General features: G+C 36.0%; 1 protein-coding gene and 1 pseudogene across 13 annotated transcripts in view; one reads left to right on the top strand and one right to left on the bottom strand.

Moving 5' to 3' along the window:
- Positions 1 to 19,791, top strand: part of UIMC1 (ubiquitin interaction motif containing 1) — a 179,678-nt gene that overhangs the window by 49,823 nt on the left and 110,064 nt on the right. For 10 of the 13 annotated variants that reach the window (XM_037823040.1, XM_037823042.1, XM_037823041.1 and 7 more), the window contains exon 3: positions 13,051 to 13,138. In XM_037823040.1, coding sequence (XP_037678968.1) covers positions 13,051 to 13,138 — 88 coding nt within the window. The remainder of the gene's footprint in view (positions 1 to 13,050; positions 13,139 to 19,791) is intronic. The other 3 variants (XM_037823035.1, XM_037823037.1, XM_037823046.1) reach the window with 1 other exon arrangement.
- Positions 17,869 to 17,968, bottom strand: LOC119524487 (annotated as a pseudogene).

Raw genomic sequence — 19,791 nt, forward strand, 5'->3', positions numbered from 1 at the left:
TATTTTGCTTTCAGCATCTGCCTGTCTGAATAACAGAACGCTTAGGTATCGCTATTTGCTTTTAAAATTAAAATCTGCTTTGTACTCAGAAGTATTCTTTTCTTAGTCTTTCACATTGGCACAGATTCAATGTTTCTTACATTAAAAATACAGTATTGACTCAATGAATTCATTCTATCCCTTCACATATTTTTTAAAGATGTTAACATTAATATCTTTATTAATAAAGATTTATATGATTTATAAACATATAAAGCTAATATGTTTATAAGTTTTCAGAATGGTAATATGTAAAATTTGTCATGTTTTTATAGATTCATTCAACATTTACACAGCATTCAACATCAAGTACCTACTTCTGTGCACCAGATACCATTTTAGGGACTGGGAGTACAGTGATAAAAAAGAAACATTTTGCTACTCTGGAATATATATTTTAGTGACTTTCTTTATGGTTGAGGGCATCAAGCATATTTTCCTTTAAACCTTAAAACTTGATCAGTTTTTAAAAAGAATTTGGTCATTTAACCATTGTCTTTCAACTTGTTTTTTGAACTTGGTCTAAATGTTTAAAATAAACTTGTGGAATTTTATGGATAGCCTCAGCTTCTATTATTCTTCAGGTTGTGTTCGCTTTTCTTTCTTCATTCTTCTGTCTGGTCCTCATGCTGAATGATTTCAGTTTTCTTATCTTCAAGTTCACTGTTTCTTTCATCTGCCGGCTCCCATCTGTTGTACCCCTCTAGGGAATTTTTACTTTCTGGCTTTGTGGTCTTCAGCTTTGTTTAGTTCCTTTTCATGATTTCTATCTGTCTATTGATATTCTCATTTGTGTAGCTGTCATTTCCTTGGTTTTCTTTAGTTCTTTGTCCATGTTTTCCTCTAGCTCTTTGAACATGTTTAGGACCATTTTTTAAAAGTCTTTCTGGTATGTCCCAGGTGTGGTCCTCGTTACTGATGGTTTCTAATGCTTTAATCGTCCTCTTTGCCTGGGTCATTGTTTCCTGTTTCTTTGTATAATGGTTTTGTAATCTTTCATTGAAACATGGACATTTTGATATTTTATTGTGTTATCTTTGGAATTTAGTCTCTGAGGCTTCTGTTATTTAAGCTTGTATCCAGCTATGTTATGACAGAGCTTTCCTCAAATGCCGGGATGTAACCAAAGAAAAAAAAAAAAAGAAAAGAAGAAACCTTTCTTGGTCTTCAAAGCTTGGAAATACGAAGAGTTTAGAGAATAGCTCCAGGTCAAAGTTTAGGGGCCTCCCTGATTGTTTTTGTGCATGTGTCTTGTCTTGGGTATTTGCATGTTGCCCTAGGAATTTTCTCTTTTACACAATTCTGAATGCTCCCTCTTCCCTAGGAAGAGTACAGCTTGGTACTGTACTGTATGTATTACAGCCAGCAATCCCCTGCCCCAGACAGCATGACTTAATTGCTCCCCCACAGCATTCTGTAGGAGCACTCTGAGCCACATTCTGCATGCAGTGGAAGTTCCAGGACAGTGAGCCCCTCAGGCTACAGCAGACAGATTGGGCCAGACATACATACTCCCAGTTTGTGCATGAGTGTTTCTCTGCTCCCTTGGGCATTGAGACCAGGGATTTGTAGTGGGAACCTGGCTGGTTCTGTGCCAACCTTTGATGGTAAAGGGAGGTGTCAGGCTAGGCCGCATGAGATCCTGCTGCTTTTAAGTATCCTTTTTATTGATTTGGTGCACACTCTTTTACTGCAGTTCTTAAACTGTTTTCTGGAGCTTTGAGAAGGAAGTTCCTGCTAGGTTCTGCTGGTTGTTTAGTGCTTCTTTGTGGGGGCTGAGCTCTGAAGCATGTCATTCTGCCATTTTTTTTTAAATATTTTTTTTATTGTGAAATTTAACATAATATACAGAGCAGTAATAACTTTCAAAGTATGATTTAACAAGTAGTTAGCAAATTTCAAGGAATGTTAGGGGTTACAATTCCACAGTTTCAGTTATTTCTTTATTGTGAAATAAGATGTATAGAGAAAGATGATAACTTTCAAAGTACAATTTAATGAGTAACCATAGAGGAAAATTCGAAGAATGTTATGGGTTATAGCTCCATCATTTTAGTTATTTCCTTCTAGCTATTCTAATACCCTAGCATCTAAAATATATATTTATATAAAGATTCAGTATTTGTCATCCATTGTTAAATGTTATCTTGTCTGTTGCTACCCCTTCCTCTCATCTAATCACTTTCTCAGTCTTCAGGGGTGTCAAGGCAGTGGCCATCCTAACTTTTCATACTAAAAAAGAGTGTCGACATTATGGGGAATGGGGTTGCATCTGGTTGATGTCCTTTAAAGAGGCTATTGCCTCTGGGTTTTAGGACTTGGCTGGCCTAGGAACACTGGTAGATTTAAGTTTCTGAGAGATAAACTTAGTGAGTGAAACTTTATTATAGAGTCTCAAATACGGGCCTAGGTATTTTGGGACTACTGTTGGTTAGCGCTTGGGATATGGTGGCCATTTGGGGTATCTAGCTGGAGCTTGCATAAGAGTAACCTCCAGGATAACCTCTCGACTCTATTTGAAATCTCTTAGCCATTGTAACCTTATTTTGATGCCTTTCTTTTCCCACTTGTGGTCAAGAAGGCATTTTCAATCCTTTGATGCCAGGGCCAGGCTTGTTGCTGGGAGTCGTGTCCCACGTTGCCAGGGAGATTAACTCCCCTGAGAGTCATGTCCCACATAGGGTGTAGGTTAATGAATTTATTTGCTGTCACTCTGCCATCTTGATGGGGCAGCTGGGTCAGTTGGTCCTTTTAATAGCTTGTCTTTATAGGTCAAAACTTTCTGAAATCTTGCCATTTGTTTCAGGACTGCTTGTCCTCATGAGTAATAGTGTTGGACATCTTTTTATGTGCTTATTTGCCATCCATTTATCTTCTTTGATGATATGTCTGTTTAGATCTTTTGCCCATTTTTGTATTGGGTTTTTCTTTTTTTTTTTTTTTAATTGTGTTTGGAGATTTCTTCTTATATTCTAGATACTAGTCCTTTATTTATTAGATATATCTTTTACAAATATTGTCTCCAAATCCCATGGCTTCTTCTTTCATTCTTTTAATGTCTTTTGAAGAGTAGACGTTTTTAATTTTGTTGAAGTCCATTTATTAAATTTTTTCTTATGGATTATGGTTTTTGGTGTTGTATATACAAAATCTTTGTGTAATCCAAGTTCACGAAGATTTTCTTATGTTTTCTTGTAGATGTTTTATCATAATAGGTGATACATTTAGGCTGTGATCCAGTTTGAGTTAATTTTTCTATGTTGTGTGGGGTATAGATCCAAGTTAATTTTTTTGCACGTGGCAGTCTATTTTTTCTTCAGCACCATTTGTTGAAAAGGCTAGCCTTTCTTCAATACATTGCCTTTGCCGTTTTCTTAAAAACCAGTAATGGATATAAATATGGGTTTGCTTCTGGGCTATGTTAGTCCACTGATCTATTTGTCTATCTTATGCCAATAAAATGTTGCTTCTGTTGTAGCTTTATAATTATTTTTGAAATCAAGTATTATTAGCCCTCAAGCTCTGTTATTGTTTGTCACTATTTGTTTTCAGTATTCCAGGTCCTTTGCATTTCCATTGGAATTTTAGAATCAGTTTGTCAATTGCTGCAAAAACCATGTTGGCTTTTTTATTGAGGTTGTGTTGAATTTATAGATATATTGGGGGAGTACTGACATTTTAACAATATCAAGTCTTCCTACTCATGAATAAGTTGTATCTTTCCATTTATTTAGGTCCTCTTTAAATTCTTTCAGCAACATTTAGCTGTTTTTAGCCTATAGGTCTTTCACATTTTTTGATAGATTTACCCCTAAGTATTTCATGTTTTTTCCTGCTATTGTAAATGGTATTTTTATGTTTCTGTTTTTTGCTTGTATATACAAATATCATTGATTTTTCTATATTTTTGTAGTTTTTTTAATTTTCTTTTTTTTTTACATTTTCTTTCCCTTTATTTTGTTTTTATTTTTTAACTTTATAAAAAAATTAAAAAACAACAATTCAAACAAAACCAAAACAAAGGAATGAGAAAAAACAAATAACCTAAGATAACTACATTGCTTCCAGAGTATTCCTACCCTACCCCAAGAAAATAAACAGACTATAACCCAACAAAGGAATAAGAAAAATAACCTAAAATAATTACATTTCTGCTGACTTGTTCCTACCATACCCCCAGAAATTAACAAACCATAGTCGTTCCTGAGCATTCCCATAAGTTTATACTTCATAACTTATCTGTTCTTACTAGATTATTGTTCCCTTTTCACTGTTTGCTGTCTGTCACTGGGTCCCCTACATTCTACAATATAAACCATTTATTTTACATTTTTCACAGTGTTCATGTTAGTGGTAACATACGATATCTCTCTTTTTGTGCCTGGCTTATTTCGCTCAGTATTATGTCTTCAAGGTTCACCATGTTGGCATATGTTTAGTGACCTCGTTCCTTCTTATTGCCCCATAGTATTCCATCGTGTGTATATACCACATTTTTTTTATCCACTCGTCTGTTGAAGGACATTTGGATTGTTTCTATCTCTTGGCAATTGTGAACAATGCTGCTATGAACATTGGTGTGCAAATATCTGTTCGCGTCACTGCTCTCAGATCTTCTGGGTATATACCGAGAAATGAAACTGCTGGATTGAAGGGTAGCTCTATACTAGTTTTCTGAGGAACAGCTGGACTGTCTTCCAGAGTGGCTGTACCATTATACAGTCCCACCAATAATGAATAAGAGTTTCAATTTCTCCACATCCTCTCCAGCATTTGTAGTTACCTGTTTGTTTAATGGTAGCCAATCTAATTGGCGTAAGATGATATCTCATTGTGGTCTTAATTTGCATCTTCCTAATAGCTAATGAAGATGAACATTTTTCATGTGTTTTTTGGCCATTTGTGTTTCCTCTTTAGAGAACTGTCTTTCCATATCTTTTGCCCATTTTATAATTGGGCTATTTGTACTATTGTTGTTAAGTTGAAGGATTTGTTTATATATGTAAGATATCAGTCTTTTGTCAGCTATATGGCTTCCAAATATTTTTTTCCCATTGAGTTGGCTGCCTCTTCACCTTTTGGACAAATTCTTTTGAGGTACAGAAGCTTTTAAGTTTGAGGAGTTCCCATTTATCTATTTTTTCTTTTGTTGCTTTTGCTTTGGGTGTAAGGTCTAAGAAGTGACTTCCTAATACAAGGTCTTGAAGATGTTTCCCTACATTATCTTCTAGGAGTTTTATCGTACTGTCTCTTATATTGAGGTCTAATCCATTTTGAGTTAATTTTTGTGTTGGGTGTGAGGTAGGGGTCCTCTTTCATTATTTTGGATATGGCTATCCAGCTCTCCCACCCCCATTTGTTGAATAGACTGTTGTGTCCCAGTTCAGTGGTTTTGGGGGCTTTATCAAAGATCAGTCGACTGCAGATCTGGTGGTCTATCTCTGAATTCTCAATTCGATTCCATTGTCTATCTTTGTGCCGGTACCGTGCTGTTTTTGGCTACTGTGGCTTTATAATAAGCTTCAAAGTCAGGGAATAGAAGTCCTCCCACTTCATTTTTCTTTTTTAGAATGTTTTTAGCAATTTGAGGCATCTTTCCCTTCCAAATAAATGTGATAACTAGCTTTTCCAAGTCTGCAAAGTAGGTTGTCGGAATTTTGATAGGAATTGCATTAAATCTGTAGATGAGTTTGGCTAGAATTGACATCTTAATAACATTTAGCTTTCCTACCCATGAACACGGGATATTTTTCCATCTTTTTAGGCCCCCTTCTATTTCTTTTAGTAAAGTTATGTAGTTTTCTATGTATAAGTCTTTTACATCCTTGGTTAAGTTTATTCCTAGGCACTTGACTTTTCAGTTGCTATTGAGAATAGAATCTTTTTTTTTTCTTTGAGTGTCTCTTCAGCTAGGTCATTTCCGGCATATAGGAACATTACTGACTTCTGTGAATTAATCTTGTTTCCCGCTACTTTGCTAAATTTGTTTCTTAGCTCAAGCATCAGTTTCTCAGGGTTTTCCAGATATAAGATCATATCTGCAAATAATGACTGTTTTACTTCTTTTCCAATTTGGAAGCCTTTTATTTTTTGTCTTGCCAGATTGCTCTGGCTAGCACTTCTAGCACAATGTTGAATAACAGTAGTAACAGTGGGCATCCTTGTCTCATTCCTGATCTTAGAAGGAAGGCTTTAAGTCTCTTGTCATTGAATACTATGCTGGCTGTGGGTTTTTCATATATGCCTTATATCATATTGAGGGAGTTTCCTTCAATTTCTACCTTCTGAAGTGTTTTTATCAAAAAAGGATGCTGGATTTTGTCAAATGCTTTTTAAGCATCTATGGAGATGATCATTTGATTTTTCCCTTTTGATTTGTTGATGTTTTGTATTACATTGATTGATTTTCTTAAGTTGAACCTCCCTGCATGCCTGGAATGAACCCTACTTGGTCATGGTGTGTGATTTTTTTTAAATATGTTTTTGGATTCGATTTGCAGTATTTTTTTAAAGAATTTTTGCATCTGTATTCATTAGGGAGATTGGCCTGTAGTTTTCCTTTCTTGTAGCATCTTTACCTGGTTTTGGTACTAGAGTGATGTTAGCTTCATAAAATGAGTTATGTAGTATTCCATTTTCTTCAATATTTTGACAGAGTTTTACTAAGATTGGTGTCAGTTCTTTTTGGAAAGTTTGGCAGAATTCCCATGAAGCCATCTGGCCCTGGTCATTTGTTTGTTGGAAGCTTTTTGATGACTGATTGGATCTCTTTGTTTGTGATTGTTTTGTTGAGGTCTTCTATTTCTTCTCTGGTCAGTCTGGGTTGTTCATGTGTTTCCAGGAAATTGTCCATTTCCTCGACCTTATCTAGTTTGTTGGTGTACAGTTATTCATGGTATCTTATGATTTTTTTAATTTCTCAGGATATGCAGTAATGTTGCCTGTCTCATTTATTATTTTGTTTATTTAGGTCTTTTCCCTTTTTTCATTTTGTCATTCTAGTTAAGGGTTTGTCAGTGTTGATCTTCTCAAAGAACCAACTTTTGGTGTTGTTTATTCTGTCTCTTTTTTGTTGTTGTTGTTCTCTATGTCATTTATTTCTGCTTTAATCCTTGTTATTTCTTTTCTTCTACTTGGTTTAGGATTAGTTTGCTGTTCATTTTTTAGCTTCTTCTGTTCTTCCATTAGTTCTTTGATTTTAGCTCTTTCTTCCTTTTTAATGTATGCATTTAGAGCTATAAGTTTCCCCCTCAGTACCATCTTCTCTGCATCCCATGAATTTTGATATTTTGTGCTCTCATTTTCATTCATCTCTATGTAGTTAGCAATTTCTCTTGCTATTTCTTCTTTAACCCACTGATTGTTCAGGACTGTGTTATTTAACCTCCAGATATTTGTAAATGTTCTAAATCTCTGATGGTTATTGACTTCTAGTTGTATTCTGTTGTGATCAGAGAATGTGCTTTGAATAATTTCAATCTTTGTAAATTTATTAAGGCTTGTTTTATGTCCCAGCATATGATCTATTCTGGAGAAAGTTCCTTGAGCAGTAGAGAAGAATATGTATCCTGCTAATTTGGGATGTAATTTTCTATATATGTCTGTTAATTCAAATCCATTTATCAGATTGTTGAGGTTTTCAGTTTCCTTATTGGTCCTCTGTCTGGTTGATCTATCTGTGGAGAGAGTGATATATTGAAGTTTCCCACAGTTATTGTGGAAATATCTGTTGCTTCCTCCAGTTTTGCCAATATTTGTCTCATGTACTTTGGGGCACCTTGATTGGGTACATAGACATTTATGATTGTTATTTCTTCTTGTTGAATTGTCTCTTTTTTTAGTATACAGTGACCTTTTTTGTCTCTTACAACAAACTTGCGTTTATAGTCTATTTTATCTGAGATTAATATTGCTACTCCTGCTTTCTTTTGGCTGTAGCTTGCATGGAATATTTTTTTCTATCCTTTCATTTTCAGTTTCTTTGTGTCCCTGGGTCTAAGATGAGTTTCTTGGAAGCAACATATTGATGGTTCATATTTTTTGATCCATTCTGCCAGTCTGTAACTGTTAGTTGGGGACTTTAATCCATTCACATTCATTGTTATTACTGTGAAGGCATTTATTGAATCATCCATCCTATCCTTTGGTTTTTATTTGTCAGATATATTTTTTCCCACTCTCTCTTTATCTCCTCTCATGTACCCTTACTAGAACTCTTTAGTTCTGAACGCTTCTCTATCTCTCTCCTATTTTTCTCTGCTGGTAGGGCTCCCTTTAGTATCTCTTGTAGGGTATGTCTCTTGTTAGTACGTTCTCTCAGCATTTGTTTGTCTGTGAAGATTTTAAACTGTCCCTCAAATTTGAAGGAGAGTTTTGCTGGGTGAAGGATCCTTGGTTGGCAATTTTTCTCTTTCAGAATTTTAAATATGTCATACCACTGCCTTCTCACCTCCATGGTGGCCACTGAGTAGTCACTACTTAGTCTTATATTGTTTCCCTTTTTTATGTGGTGAATTGCTTTTCTCTTGCTGCTTTCAGAACTTGCTCATTCTCTTCAGTACTTGACCATCTGATCAGAATATGTCTCGGAGTGGGTTTATTTGGATTTATTCTGTTTGGAGTTTGTTAGGCATCTATGATTTGTGTATTTATGTCGTTTAGAGGTGCTGGGAAGTTTTCCCCAACAATTTCTTTGAATACTCCTCCTAGACCGTTACCCTTCTCTTCCCTTTCTGGAACACCAATGATTCTTATATTTGTGTGCTTCATGTTGTCCATCATATCCCTGAGATCCATTTCAAATTTTCAGATTTTTTTCTCCGTTTGTTCTTTTGTACTTCTACTCTCCAGAACATTTTCTTCAAGTTTGCCTTCTCGTTCTTTGATTTCATGTAATCTGCTGCTGTGTGTTTCCAAGATCTTTTTAAGTTGGTCAGCAATTTCTTTTCTTTCCATAAGCTCATCTGTTTTTTGTTTTTTTTTTTTAATTTATTCTTGCAAATTTTTCTTTGTTCTCTTCTAGGGTCTTCTTCATGTCCTTTATATCCTGTGCCATGGTCTTGTTGTTTGTGATTACTTCTTTGATTAATTGCTCCATGCTCTGTGTCTCCTCTGGTTTTTTGATTTGGGTATTTGGGTTAGCCATGTATTCAGGTTTCTTCAAATGATTTAAAATTTTCAGTTGTTTTTGGCCTCTTGACATTTGCTTATCTTGATAGGGTTCTTTTAGGATATGGTGACTTTCTTAAACAATTATCTATAATTTGTCTGAGCTACAGCTTGGTGGAGTGCACTTTCCTTGACTTATCAGCAGATGCCACCCTGAGCCACCTATTCCCCTAAGCCTGTTCTCCCCAACTTCTTCTATGCCATGAGTGGGGGTCCACACCTTGTGGAGGTCCAAGCAGTGCACCAGATTTCTGTGTGCAGTGGTGACCGCCAGCCCTGAGGTCGGGGGTGTGCCCTGAGCAATTAGGCAGGGAGGATGTCTTTAAGACCCAGAACTCCCAGCCTTTCCCAGAGTCCTAAAGCTGTTGCACAAGTCCAACCCTTCAGCTTAGACTCCCCACAGTCTCTCTCTGCCGCAGGCCCACAAGTCCCTGGGATTGGTGTAGGGCCCTTGGGACCTCCATGCAGGACCCCACCTCCAAGCCATGCACTCCGTGGTCCTGCTCAGAGAAAAACTGCAACCTAACAGGCGAGTGGAATCTCCAAGGGAAGCTCTCAGCCGCAGGGCTGCGCGGGGGCATCTTCCAGCCCACTGAAAATATGGCTTTGCAGGGTGTGGTAACTTCCCACTTCCGGGGTCCTCCACCCGATGTAGTGGGCCACTCCCAGCTCCAGGACAATTAGCTGCAGGTGCGTGAAAGGCTGTCATCCACAACATCCTGAAGTGGGTGTCCAGGGTGTGGAAAGCAGTCGCCACCATGCTCTACTGTGTGGCTCTCACTGTCAGATCCCCAACCGCCCTCATGGTTTTTAAACTAACCCGTTGCCAAACGCCGACCCCAGGTTTCTCACCACCGTGGCGTGGCTGGTATTTCCCCAGCAGCCTCACTCACTCGATTCTGATCACTGATTCTCAGTTTCATGAAATACACAGTCACTGTGGATGTAGTGAACCTTTTCCAGCCAGTACAACCCTGGAACTGGTATTCTGGAGCACTTTCTGTCTTTTTTCTAGTGTTTTTCACGGAGAAGTATTTTGCTCTGTCTTTTCTAATCTGCCATCTTGGATTGAGTCCCCCATTTTCTTTCTTTATTAGAGAACTTGGGATTTACATAACAGTATTGGATAAAATACAGGATTCCCATATACCAGTCTACCCCCAACACCTTACATTGGTATGGAACATTTTTTACAGCTGATGATAGCACATTTTCATAATTGTACTATTAACTAAAATCCTTGGTTTAGCTTATGATTCACTGTGTAGTTTAGTTCCATGGAATTTAAAAAAAAAATTTATTGTTACCATATATACAATCTAACATTTCCCTTTTTAATCACATTCAGATATATATTTTATTGCTCTTAATTGCATTCCCAGTGTCCACCATCACCAAAACATTCCCATCATTTCAAATAGGAATCCTGTTACTTCTTTAAGCCTTAACTTCCCATTACCTATCCCCAGCCCATCCCCTAGTTAACCTAAATTCTGGATCCTGACTCTGGGAGTTTGCTTATTTGAATTGTTTCAGATCAGTGAGATCATGCAATATTTGTCCATTTGTTTCTGGTTTATTTCAGTCAGATGATGTCTTCAAGGTTCATCAGTGTTACAGCATGTATCAGGATTTCACTCCTTTTTTATGGGTGAGAAATATTCCCCTGTATGTATACCTTCTAAAATAGTAGCAACTAGGGACAATTCGATTTCAATTAATGCTTGTTTTGTTTTCAGTTTCTGCAATAGATAGGGAATAGACCCTGCTACAATCAAGTGGGGAATACAGATCAGAAATAACAGCAATCTCAGCTACTACTCTATGTTGAATAGCAAGATATGGGCTGTGTGCGTTACACAATTTTGTTATCTTTTCAAAGAACCAACTTTGAGTCTACTGATTCTCTCTCCTGTTTTTCTATTCCCTAATCTATTTATTTCTGCTCAAATATTCATTATGTCTTTCATTCAACTGACTTTGGGTTTAGTTTGTTATTCTTTTCCTAGGTCCTTAAGGTATAAAGTTAGTAAAACACTTTGAACAATTGTTCACCAATAAAATTAGATAATCCAAATGAAATTGCCAAATTCCTAGAAACATACAAATTACGGAAACTTACTCAGGAAGACATAGAGAATCTCAGCAATCCTATAACAAGTAAAGAGATTGAAACATTAATCAGAAACCTCCCAACAAAGAAAAGCCCATGACCCGATGGACCTAATGGCTTCACTGTTGAAGTAGCACCAGTCCTTCTTAAAATCTTACCAAAAATTGAAGAGGAAGGAATATTTCCTAACACATTGTGTGAGGCCAGAATTTTCCTGATACCAAAACCAAACAAAGATACCACAAGAAAAGAAAACAATAGACCAACATCCCTTATGAATATAGAAGGAAAAAATCTTTAGCAATATACTAGCAAACTGAAGTCCAACAATTTATTAAAAAGATTATATGCCATGGCCAATTGGGATTTATCTCAGGAATGTAATGGTAGTTCAACATAAGAAATCAATTAATGTAATGCACCATATTAAGAGAATGAAGGAAAAAAAATCAGTTATCTCAGCAGACACAGAAAAAGCATTTGACAAAATTCAATACCCTTTAATAAGAAAAACTTTCAGCAAATTAGAAATAGAACTGTACTTCCTCAACATGATAAAGAGCATTAATGAAAAACCCAGAGCTAATGTCATACTCAATGCTGAAAGATGGAAGGCTTTCTTGCTATGATCAGAAGACAAGGATGCCTCCCTTTACTACTACTATTTATCATTACACTGGGAGTCCTAGCCAAAGTAATTAGGTAAGAAAATAAAAGGAATTCAAATTAGAATGGAAGAAATAAAACTTATTCTCAATTTCTGTAATTATGGTGTTGTGGATTAGTACTAAACAATTTGCTAACTGTCACCATTCTGCAGACCACACTTTGAGCAACATTGGCTTATGTTGTTTCTAACCTTTTACAATTACAAAAATTGCTCTCTGAACATCATTGTGCACACATCTTTGTGCTTATATGTGGAGTTTTCTCTAGAATATATTCCTAGAAGTAGATTCCTGGATCAGAGGGTATGTATATTTAAGATTTTAGAAGTTATTTCCGTTTTTCTCTGTAAACATATTGCATCCTTCATCCCATCAGTGATTTTTGAGAGTACTTCTTTCCCCACATTAAGTGTTTTCTAAAATGTTTTTATTTTTACTATTTATTGGGTAAAAAACATTATCTATGTAGTTATTTTAATTTGTGTTTCCCAAATGAATTTGAGCATCTTTCATATACTCATGAACCTTTTGTATATCTTTTCCTATGAACTTCCTCATCATGTTCTTTGCCTATGGAAAGTAGGTAATTATTGGTTTCTTTATTGATTCACAAAAGCTCTTTATATTTAAAGAAAATTAGCCATTTTTCTGATAAATATGTTACATATTTTTCCTTAGTTTGTTGATATTTAAGTACTGTTTTAAAATGAATACTCAGTGAGTTTAAACATTATTATTGAATTTTAAACCTTGAATGATGCTTTCTTTTAACTTGGGTGGCTGCTTACTGGTACATTGCACATCACCTAGATTTTTCATGAGGGTTTATGTGACAGATAATATCAGTATAATATAAATTTTTATTTCTGTGGTTTTTATTTTTTCTAGATTGTAAAAGTCTTCCTTTTTTAACTGAAAAGAATCTTCTCATGTTTTAATGAACATTTACAACAACTACTGATTCTTCAGAGTTTGGAGGCGCCTAGTAGTCTTAGAGGAGATTTAGGAGATAGAGTAGTACTTTCAGTGGTAGCCACACTGATCATATTTCTTCTTTTGCAGCAGGAACCAGAGGAGGAGAATGGACTGCAGAAAACGAAGACAAAACAGTCAAATAGAGCAAAGTGTTTGGCTAAAAGAAAAATTGCACGTATGTTTTTGTTTTTATATTGAGAATGATTTGGATATTGTAGTTGTTGTAGAATTGATACTAGTTTCTTCATTAGGAAGAGAGAGTTCTCTGAATAGTAATGTTCATGCTGTCTGTTTATTCTGGATCCCACTAAAATTTTTAGAAATTTCTTATAGAATTACCTACCAATTATTCAACTAATTTTAGGCAAAGTGTTGAAAGAATTTGCCCTACAGAGTTAGTCATAGGTACACTTGGGTTTGAAGCCCTGCCTCATCTCTCACTATGTGGATCTTGGGGAAGTCACCGGTCACTGCTTTCAGCCTGCTCTTGTTTCCTTATCAATAAAGTGCAGATAATAACAGTAACTTAGTCACTTAGTAGAGGCTCAAATAATGGTGCCTGTTATTTTTTTGCCTTTAGAATCTTTGTTGGAGGTTTTACCTTGTTGTTGTTTTTACTCGATTTTGAAGCCATTTAATAATTTTTTTTCATTTTAATGTGATATTGAATGTTCAAGTATTTCATTGAACTTTCAGTAGTCTAGCTAGTTGGAAGATTACAGCTGTTGCCTGAAGATAAATAAGAGTTTTAGTCTTCATTGTTAGTGTTAATTGAATTGAGGTGATAGAAGGTATAATTCTGAAGCTTGTACGATGAATCATTAGCATCTTTTTGTTGTTAAATCACTGCATTATGTTTGTTAGATTGTATATACTTGTTACTTTCATTCTTAGAATTACTTTTTGAAATGCAATAGTCATGAATTGATAATTAAGTTTTTGTCATCATTGGTAGCTTATTGATAGTTGTCTACTTGGTTGTTCTGGATTTTTAAATTGAAAGTGGGTTTTACTTTTTTATTTAGTTGTCATGCTTTTTAAAATCCAGTCTGACAATATTTTTCTTTTAATGCTTTACTGTAAATGTAAACTATTTACATTTAATGTAATTATTGATGTGGTTGGATTAAAATCTTCCCTTTTGTTAGCTGATTTTTGTTTGTTCCAGCTGTACTTCATTTCTTTTTTCCTTTCTTTCTGCCCCCTTTTTTAATTTGTTCAGTGCTTTTCTGATTCCTTTTTATTTCTACTCTTACTTTATTTCTATATCATTTAAAAAAGGGTTGGTGGTTGCCATAGGGTTTTTTGTTGTTTTTTTTTTTTTTTTGCTTTTATTTATTTATTTATTTTGAAATAAATTCAAAGTTATAGGAACAGTTACAAAAACAATACTAACCCCATACAAAGAATTCCATCATACCCTGACCCCCCTCCCCCGACAGCTCAATCCACCAACTTTAACATACTGTCACATCGCTATTTCTTTCCCTCCCTTCCTCCCTATCATCCGTCATCTGTTGCTCTGCCTTCTGGACATATGATAGCCAGCTACATTTTAGTAACTAAAGTTACTAGCTTTAGTAACTAAAGTCTAGTTTGCATTATTGTTATTTAGTTATTTAGTAATTTAGTAATTTAGTTATTTAGTTATTTAGTAACTAAATAATTTAGTTATTTATTAATAATAAATAAATTATTTAGTTATTTAGTTATTTAGTAACTAAAGTCTAGTTTGCATTATTGTTTAGTCTTTGTGTTGTATAGTGTGGGAAACTGAGTCTTCCATGTTGCCTGGGGCATATCTAGGGTGGTGGCTTAGAATGCTGAGCCTCAGGCCTGCATAGAATGCCATGCAGGCCCTCCCTGTAAAGATGTGTAACTTGTGACTATGATGATGAATATAAACACCTGATGTAAGTCTTGTGACTATGCTGACGATATACACCCGATGTAAGTCTTGTGACTATGACGTTCCTGATGTAAACAAGATGTACACACCTGATGTAAATGCATCTGATGTACACGTAGGTATCTGGTGGGGCCTCCCGAGCCCGAGGATCTTTAGCATATGCATGTGATCTGCTTTAATAAATAGCTGGAGCAACTTGGCATTATCGTCCACTTAGCCCAAGAGGCAAGTGGGCCCCCTGCTCCCAGGATACTTAGCTTTGTGTCCGTGTCTCATTCCTGCATCTCCCTGTCAGCAATAGTATAGTTCTTTGGTTTAGATACATGCATAATATCATGTATCTACCATTACCATGTCATACAGAATAGTTTCATTCCTCCCCAAATTCTGAGGACCTGTCCATTGTTCTGGTTCAGCCTTGATCTTGGGCACTCAATGTGTCCTTGAGTCTAGGGACTGGGAACTTTTCATTCCTTTTCCTCTTTCTGTCTTTGGTTGGGGATCTTTACTTGTTTGGACCCAGGTCATTTTCCTGCCCCTTTTCTGTTTATTTCTGTTTCCTTTCCCCAGCTGCAATTGATGTTCACCAGTGGCTTGAATACTACAGGTTTTACTGCTTTTCTTTCAGCATCTTAAGGTTTTTGCTCAGTATGGGGAATAGGAATCATTGTGGGCTCTCATGTCTTTCTTCCATCAGCTACCGTTGCCCTCCCTAGGCTTGCACCATGAGGGAGGCTTTCTTGGGTTTCCCACCCTGCCCCCAATTTTTCTTGTGAGCACATGGTAGACTTTGAGAGAAAAACTTTTGTGTGTGTGCAAATTCTACTTGTTGTGTCTATGATCCCAGCGGTTCTATCCTCCCACAGTAGCCCAGACTTGGCCTTTAGCAATTTGTTAAAACTCTCAGCTGATTTTTTTCTTCCCAACTTGTTTGGGGTCCAGTGTCTGCCCCAGCTAAGCAAGTGCTTGTGTCTTGTCTCTCCTTGGCAATCCCTGTCTTTCCTTAGATTTTGGGTGAGTTGATTGCCCTGCAACCTTCGCTCTCTGATGGAGTCAAGAAAAGTTGTGAATTTTCAGATTATCCATTTTTGTGTTGATGATGTTCTTAGGATGGAAGCAACACTGTCCAATTTTCTAGATCCTAAGTAGAAACCAAAATGGTTATTCTGAATCCTACTGAGTAGTGATGGCTCTCTTTATGATTCCTAATTTGTATGTTTATGAAAGTTGTTTGTTGCTGAACTGTGGGTTCTGTTCTGTTTTTTTGCAGTTGTATCCTGAATTAAATTAATGATCTTGATAGTTGTGCATTTTGGTTGCTAGTCTGAATTTGGAGTCCCCTCATTGACATTCAGTTATAGTCTAAATTGTGTCCCAACTAGATGATTTATTCTTTAGACCTGTTATCTGTGATATTTTATTTGAGCAGAATTTAAAAAGAAAAAAAAAAAAGTCTTTTTAAAGAGACTATTTTTCATCCATTCCTGCTTTAAATCATCTATTTAAAATGGTGGTTCTCAATGCAGGGGGTGGGGGTTGGGGGAGTTTGCCCCCAAGGGACATTTGGCAATGTCTTGCAACATCTGTGTGTAAAAATAATGCAATTTGAGAAATTGCTAGTAGCATTTTTTCTGACTTTAATATCTCTTTTTCTTTTAAGGTCTTAATATAGTCAAATAATGTTTTTCAGGGCACAGTGTTTGTGTTTTAATTATAATGTGTCATTTACTATTGTAAGTAATGTATGACATTTCTGATGTGTTATCTTATATATGGGAAAGGAATAGCTGTTGAACTTCTCTAAGGTGAAATGACTAACATTACAGAAAGTTATTTTAGTGATTTTAATATTCAGTAAAAAAATAGTACAAAGAAGAAAGTGCCCCCCCATCACTGATAATTCCTTACCCAGAAATAATGTAATAGACATTATTTTCCATTTTCTGATTAAATCCATCTTGATAGGTGTGAAGTGGTATCTCATTGTGGGTTTGCTTTGCATTTTCCTAATGACTGACGATATTGAACATTTTATCATGTGTTTGTTGGTCATATGTGTATCTTCTTTAGAGATGTATCTATTCAAGTTCCTTGTCCATTTTTAAATTAAGTTGTTTTTTGTCTTTTTGTTGATGAGTTGTAGGAGTTCTTTATATGTTTTGAATATTAAACCCTTATCACTTAATGATTTGCAACTATATTTTTCCCTTTTGTGGGTTGTTTTTCACTTTCTTTTTTAATTTTTAGAAATTATTACAGCGTTAAGGACCATGGGGCCTATATAATGTAGTATCAGAGGGAGATGCATTCCCTAAATGAGCATACTTTGGAACTCTCTATCTATTTTAGTTTCCTGGGCTGCTCAAGCAAATATCATGAAATGGGTCAGGTTAAACAATGGAAATTTATTGGCTTACTATTTGATGCTGAAAGAAAGTCCAAATCAAGGTGTCATCAAGGCGATGACTGTTGCATTCTGGGGTTGGCTGCTGGTGATCTTAGCTTGTCACAAGAAAAGGCATATGGTGGGTGGCAGCTCCTGGCCTCCGTTGAACTACGACTTTCTACTTCCATGGCTTTCTCTCTCTCTGAGTTTCATTCTGCTTATAAAGGACTCCAGTAATTGGATTAAGACCCATCCTGATTGGTCTGGGCCACACCTTAAAATGAAGTAATCTCATGAAAAAGTACCACTTAAAATGGGTTCCCACCCACAGGAATGGATTAAATTTAAGAACATGTTTTTCTAGGGTACATATAACCTCAAACCACCACAGTTATAAAACTTGATTAATGAAAAGCACTAAAGCCGAATACCGAGTGTGTAACAGAAAGCTGTACAAATGATTGGGCATGGCAGGCAGAATCAAGGATGATTCCTGATAAATTATCTGGAATTAACATTTTGTCAAAAGCAAATATTTTAGGAATAGGTTTTGTCCACATATTGGGTTTTTTTTGTTTGTTTGTTTTCTTCCCCCTCTCAGCCATTTTAAAAAAATATGGAACATTTCCTTAATTTGTGTGTCATCCTTGCTCAGGGGCCATACTAATCTCTGTGTCATTCCAGCTTTAGTATATGTGCCACTGAAGCAAGCCCCACATACTGGTGTTTATTCACCATAAGTCAGTATTTCTACTACTCATTAATCCTTAATAGTGTTTGTATTTTGCATGTATGTGTGTGTGTGTGTATGTTTAAATTTGGGTAGTGTGAGGAATGGCCAATGAGTAATTTTTTAACTGCTTTTCAACTATATGTATTTCAAAACACTCTTGCTTGTTTTTCAGAGATTGAAAACAATTCTAACACTTTTATTTTTATAGTTTATTATTTGAAATGCTTTCTTGATTTTTGTTCACACTTTCAACATGCAAGTGTGCATTCTCAGAGACCACTCTTTAGTTGTGCCCATTTATTTAATACATCTGTAAGTCTTTTACTCTAAAGTTTTCCCATTCATCTCTTTGTTCCTATTTTGAAGAACCTGGCCTATAAGCACCTCTGACAGTCTGCATTCATAACTTTCAACATCTTTATCTCTCTCTGTATTCCAGCAAATCAATTTCTTGATAATGTCCTTTGATGCCCAGAGTTTTTTTTTTTTAATAACATATTTATTGTGACATTTAACAAATATACATAACACTGGTAAGTGTCAAAGTACGATTTAAGAAGAAGTTAGAGAGCAAATTCCAAAGAATGTTATGGGTTACAGTTCCTCAATTTCAGTTATTTCCTTACTGTGAAATATAACGTATATACAGAAAGGTTATAACTTTCAAAGTGCAATTTAACAAGTAGTTATGTAGGTAATTTCAAAGAATGTTATGGGTTACAGTTCTACCATTTCAGTTATTTCCTTCTAGCTATTCTAATAGCCTAGCATCTAAAATATATATGTATTTAAAGCTTCAATATTCCTAATTCTTTGTTAAACTTATTTTGCCTGTTGCTACCCCTTCCTCTTGTCTCCATCTTCAGGGTTGTCTAGGCAGTGACCATCCTAACTTGTTCATATTGAAAAGGGGTGTCAATATTATGGGGAAGGGGGCTGCATCTGATTGTTATTCTTAAATAGCCTGTTGCCTCTGCATTTTAGGACTTGTCTGGCATAGTAACACTCTGGTGGATTTAAGTTTCTGAGAGATAAAATTAGTGACTGAAACTTTTATAGTATCTCAGATAGGGACCTAAGTATTTTGGGACTACTGTTGGTTAGGGCTTGGCACCCTGTGGCTATTTGGGATATCTAGCTGGAACTTGCATAAGAGTAACCTCCAGATTGCCTCTTGACTCTATTTGAAATCTCTTAGCCACTGTAACCTTATTTTGTTACCTTTCTTTTCCCTCTTGTGGTCAAGAAGGCATTTTCAATCCTTTGATACCAGGGCCAGGCTCATTCCTGAGAGTCATGTCCCACGTCGCCAGGGAGATTCACTCCCCTGGGAGTCGTGTCCCACTTAGCGGGGAGGTTAATGAATTTATTTGCTGAATTGGGCTTAGAGAGAGAAAGGCCACATCTGAGCAACAGAAGAGGTCTCTGGAGGTGCCTCTTAGGCATAATTATAGGAAGGCTTAGCCTCTCATTTACAGCCCTAAGTTTCACAGGAGCAAGCCTCAAGATCGAGGGCTGTTGACTTACTGAGTAGGGGGTTCCTAATTTCACACAGCATATATTTTGTCCAAGATAAACAATCAGTGTCTCACATTATCTTCACTTAGTTGTACAATCATCATCCCTCTCTATTTTAAAGAATTATCATAATACAAAACATCCCAGAGCTCTTATCAGCTGCTGATTATTCATCCCTAGTATTAGTATAGTGCTGGTAAGGTATTCCTATTAAATATAGTCTATAATATGAAATGGGTAGTTTTTCCATATACCACTATGTTGTTAACTCTTTGTACTAGT

Source organism: Choloepus didactylus (genome assembly GCF_015220235.1).
Source record: "Choloepus didactylus isolate mChoDid1 chromosome 11 unlocalized genomic scaffold, mChoDid1.pri SUPER_11_unloc1, whole genome shotgun sequence".
Taxonomy (NCBI): domain Eukaryota; kingdom Metazoa; phylum Chordata; class Mammalia; order Pilosa; family Megalonychidae; genus Choloepus; species Choloepus didactylus.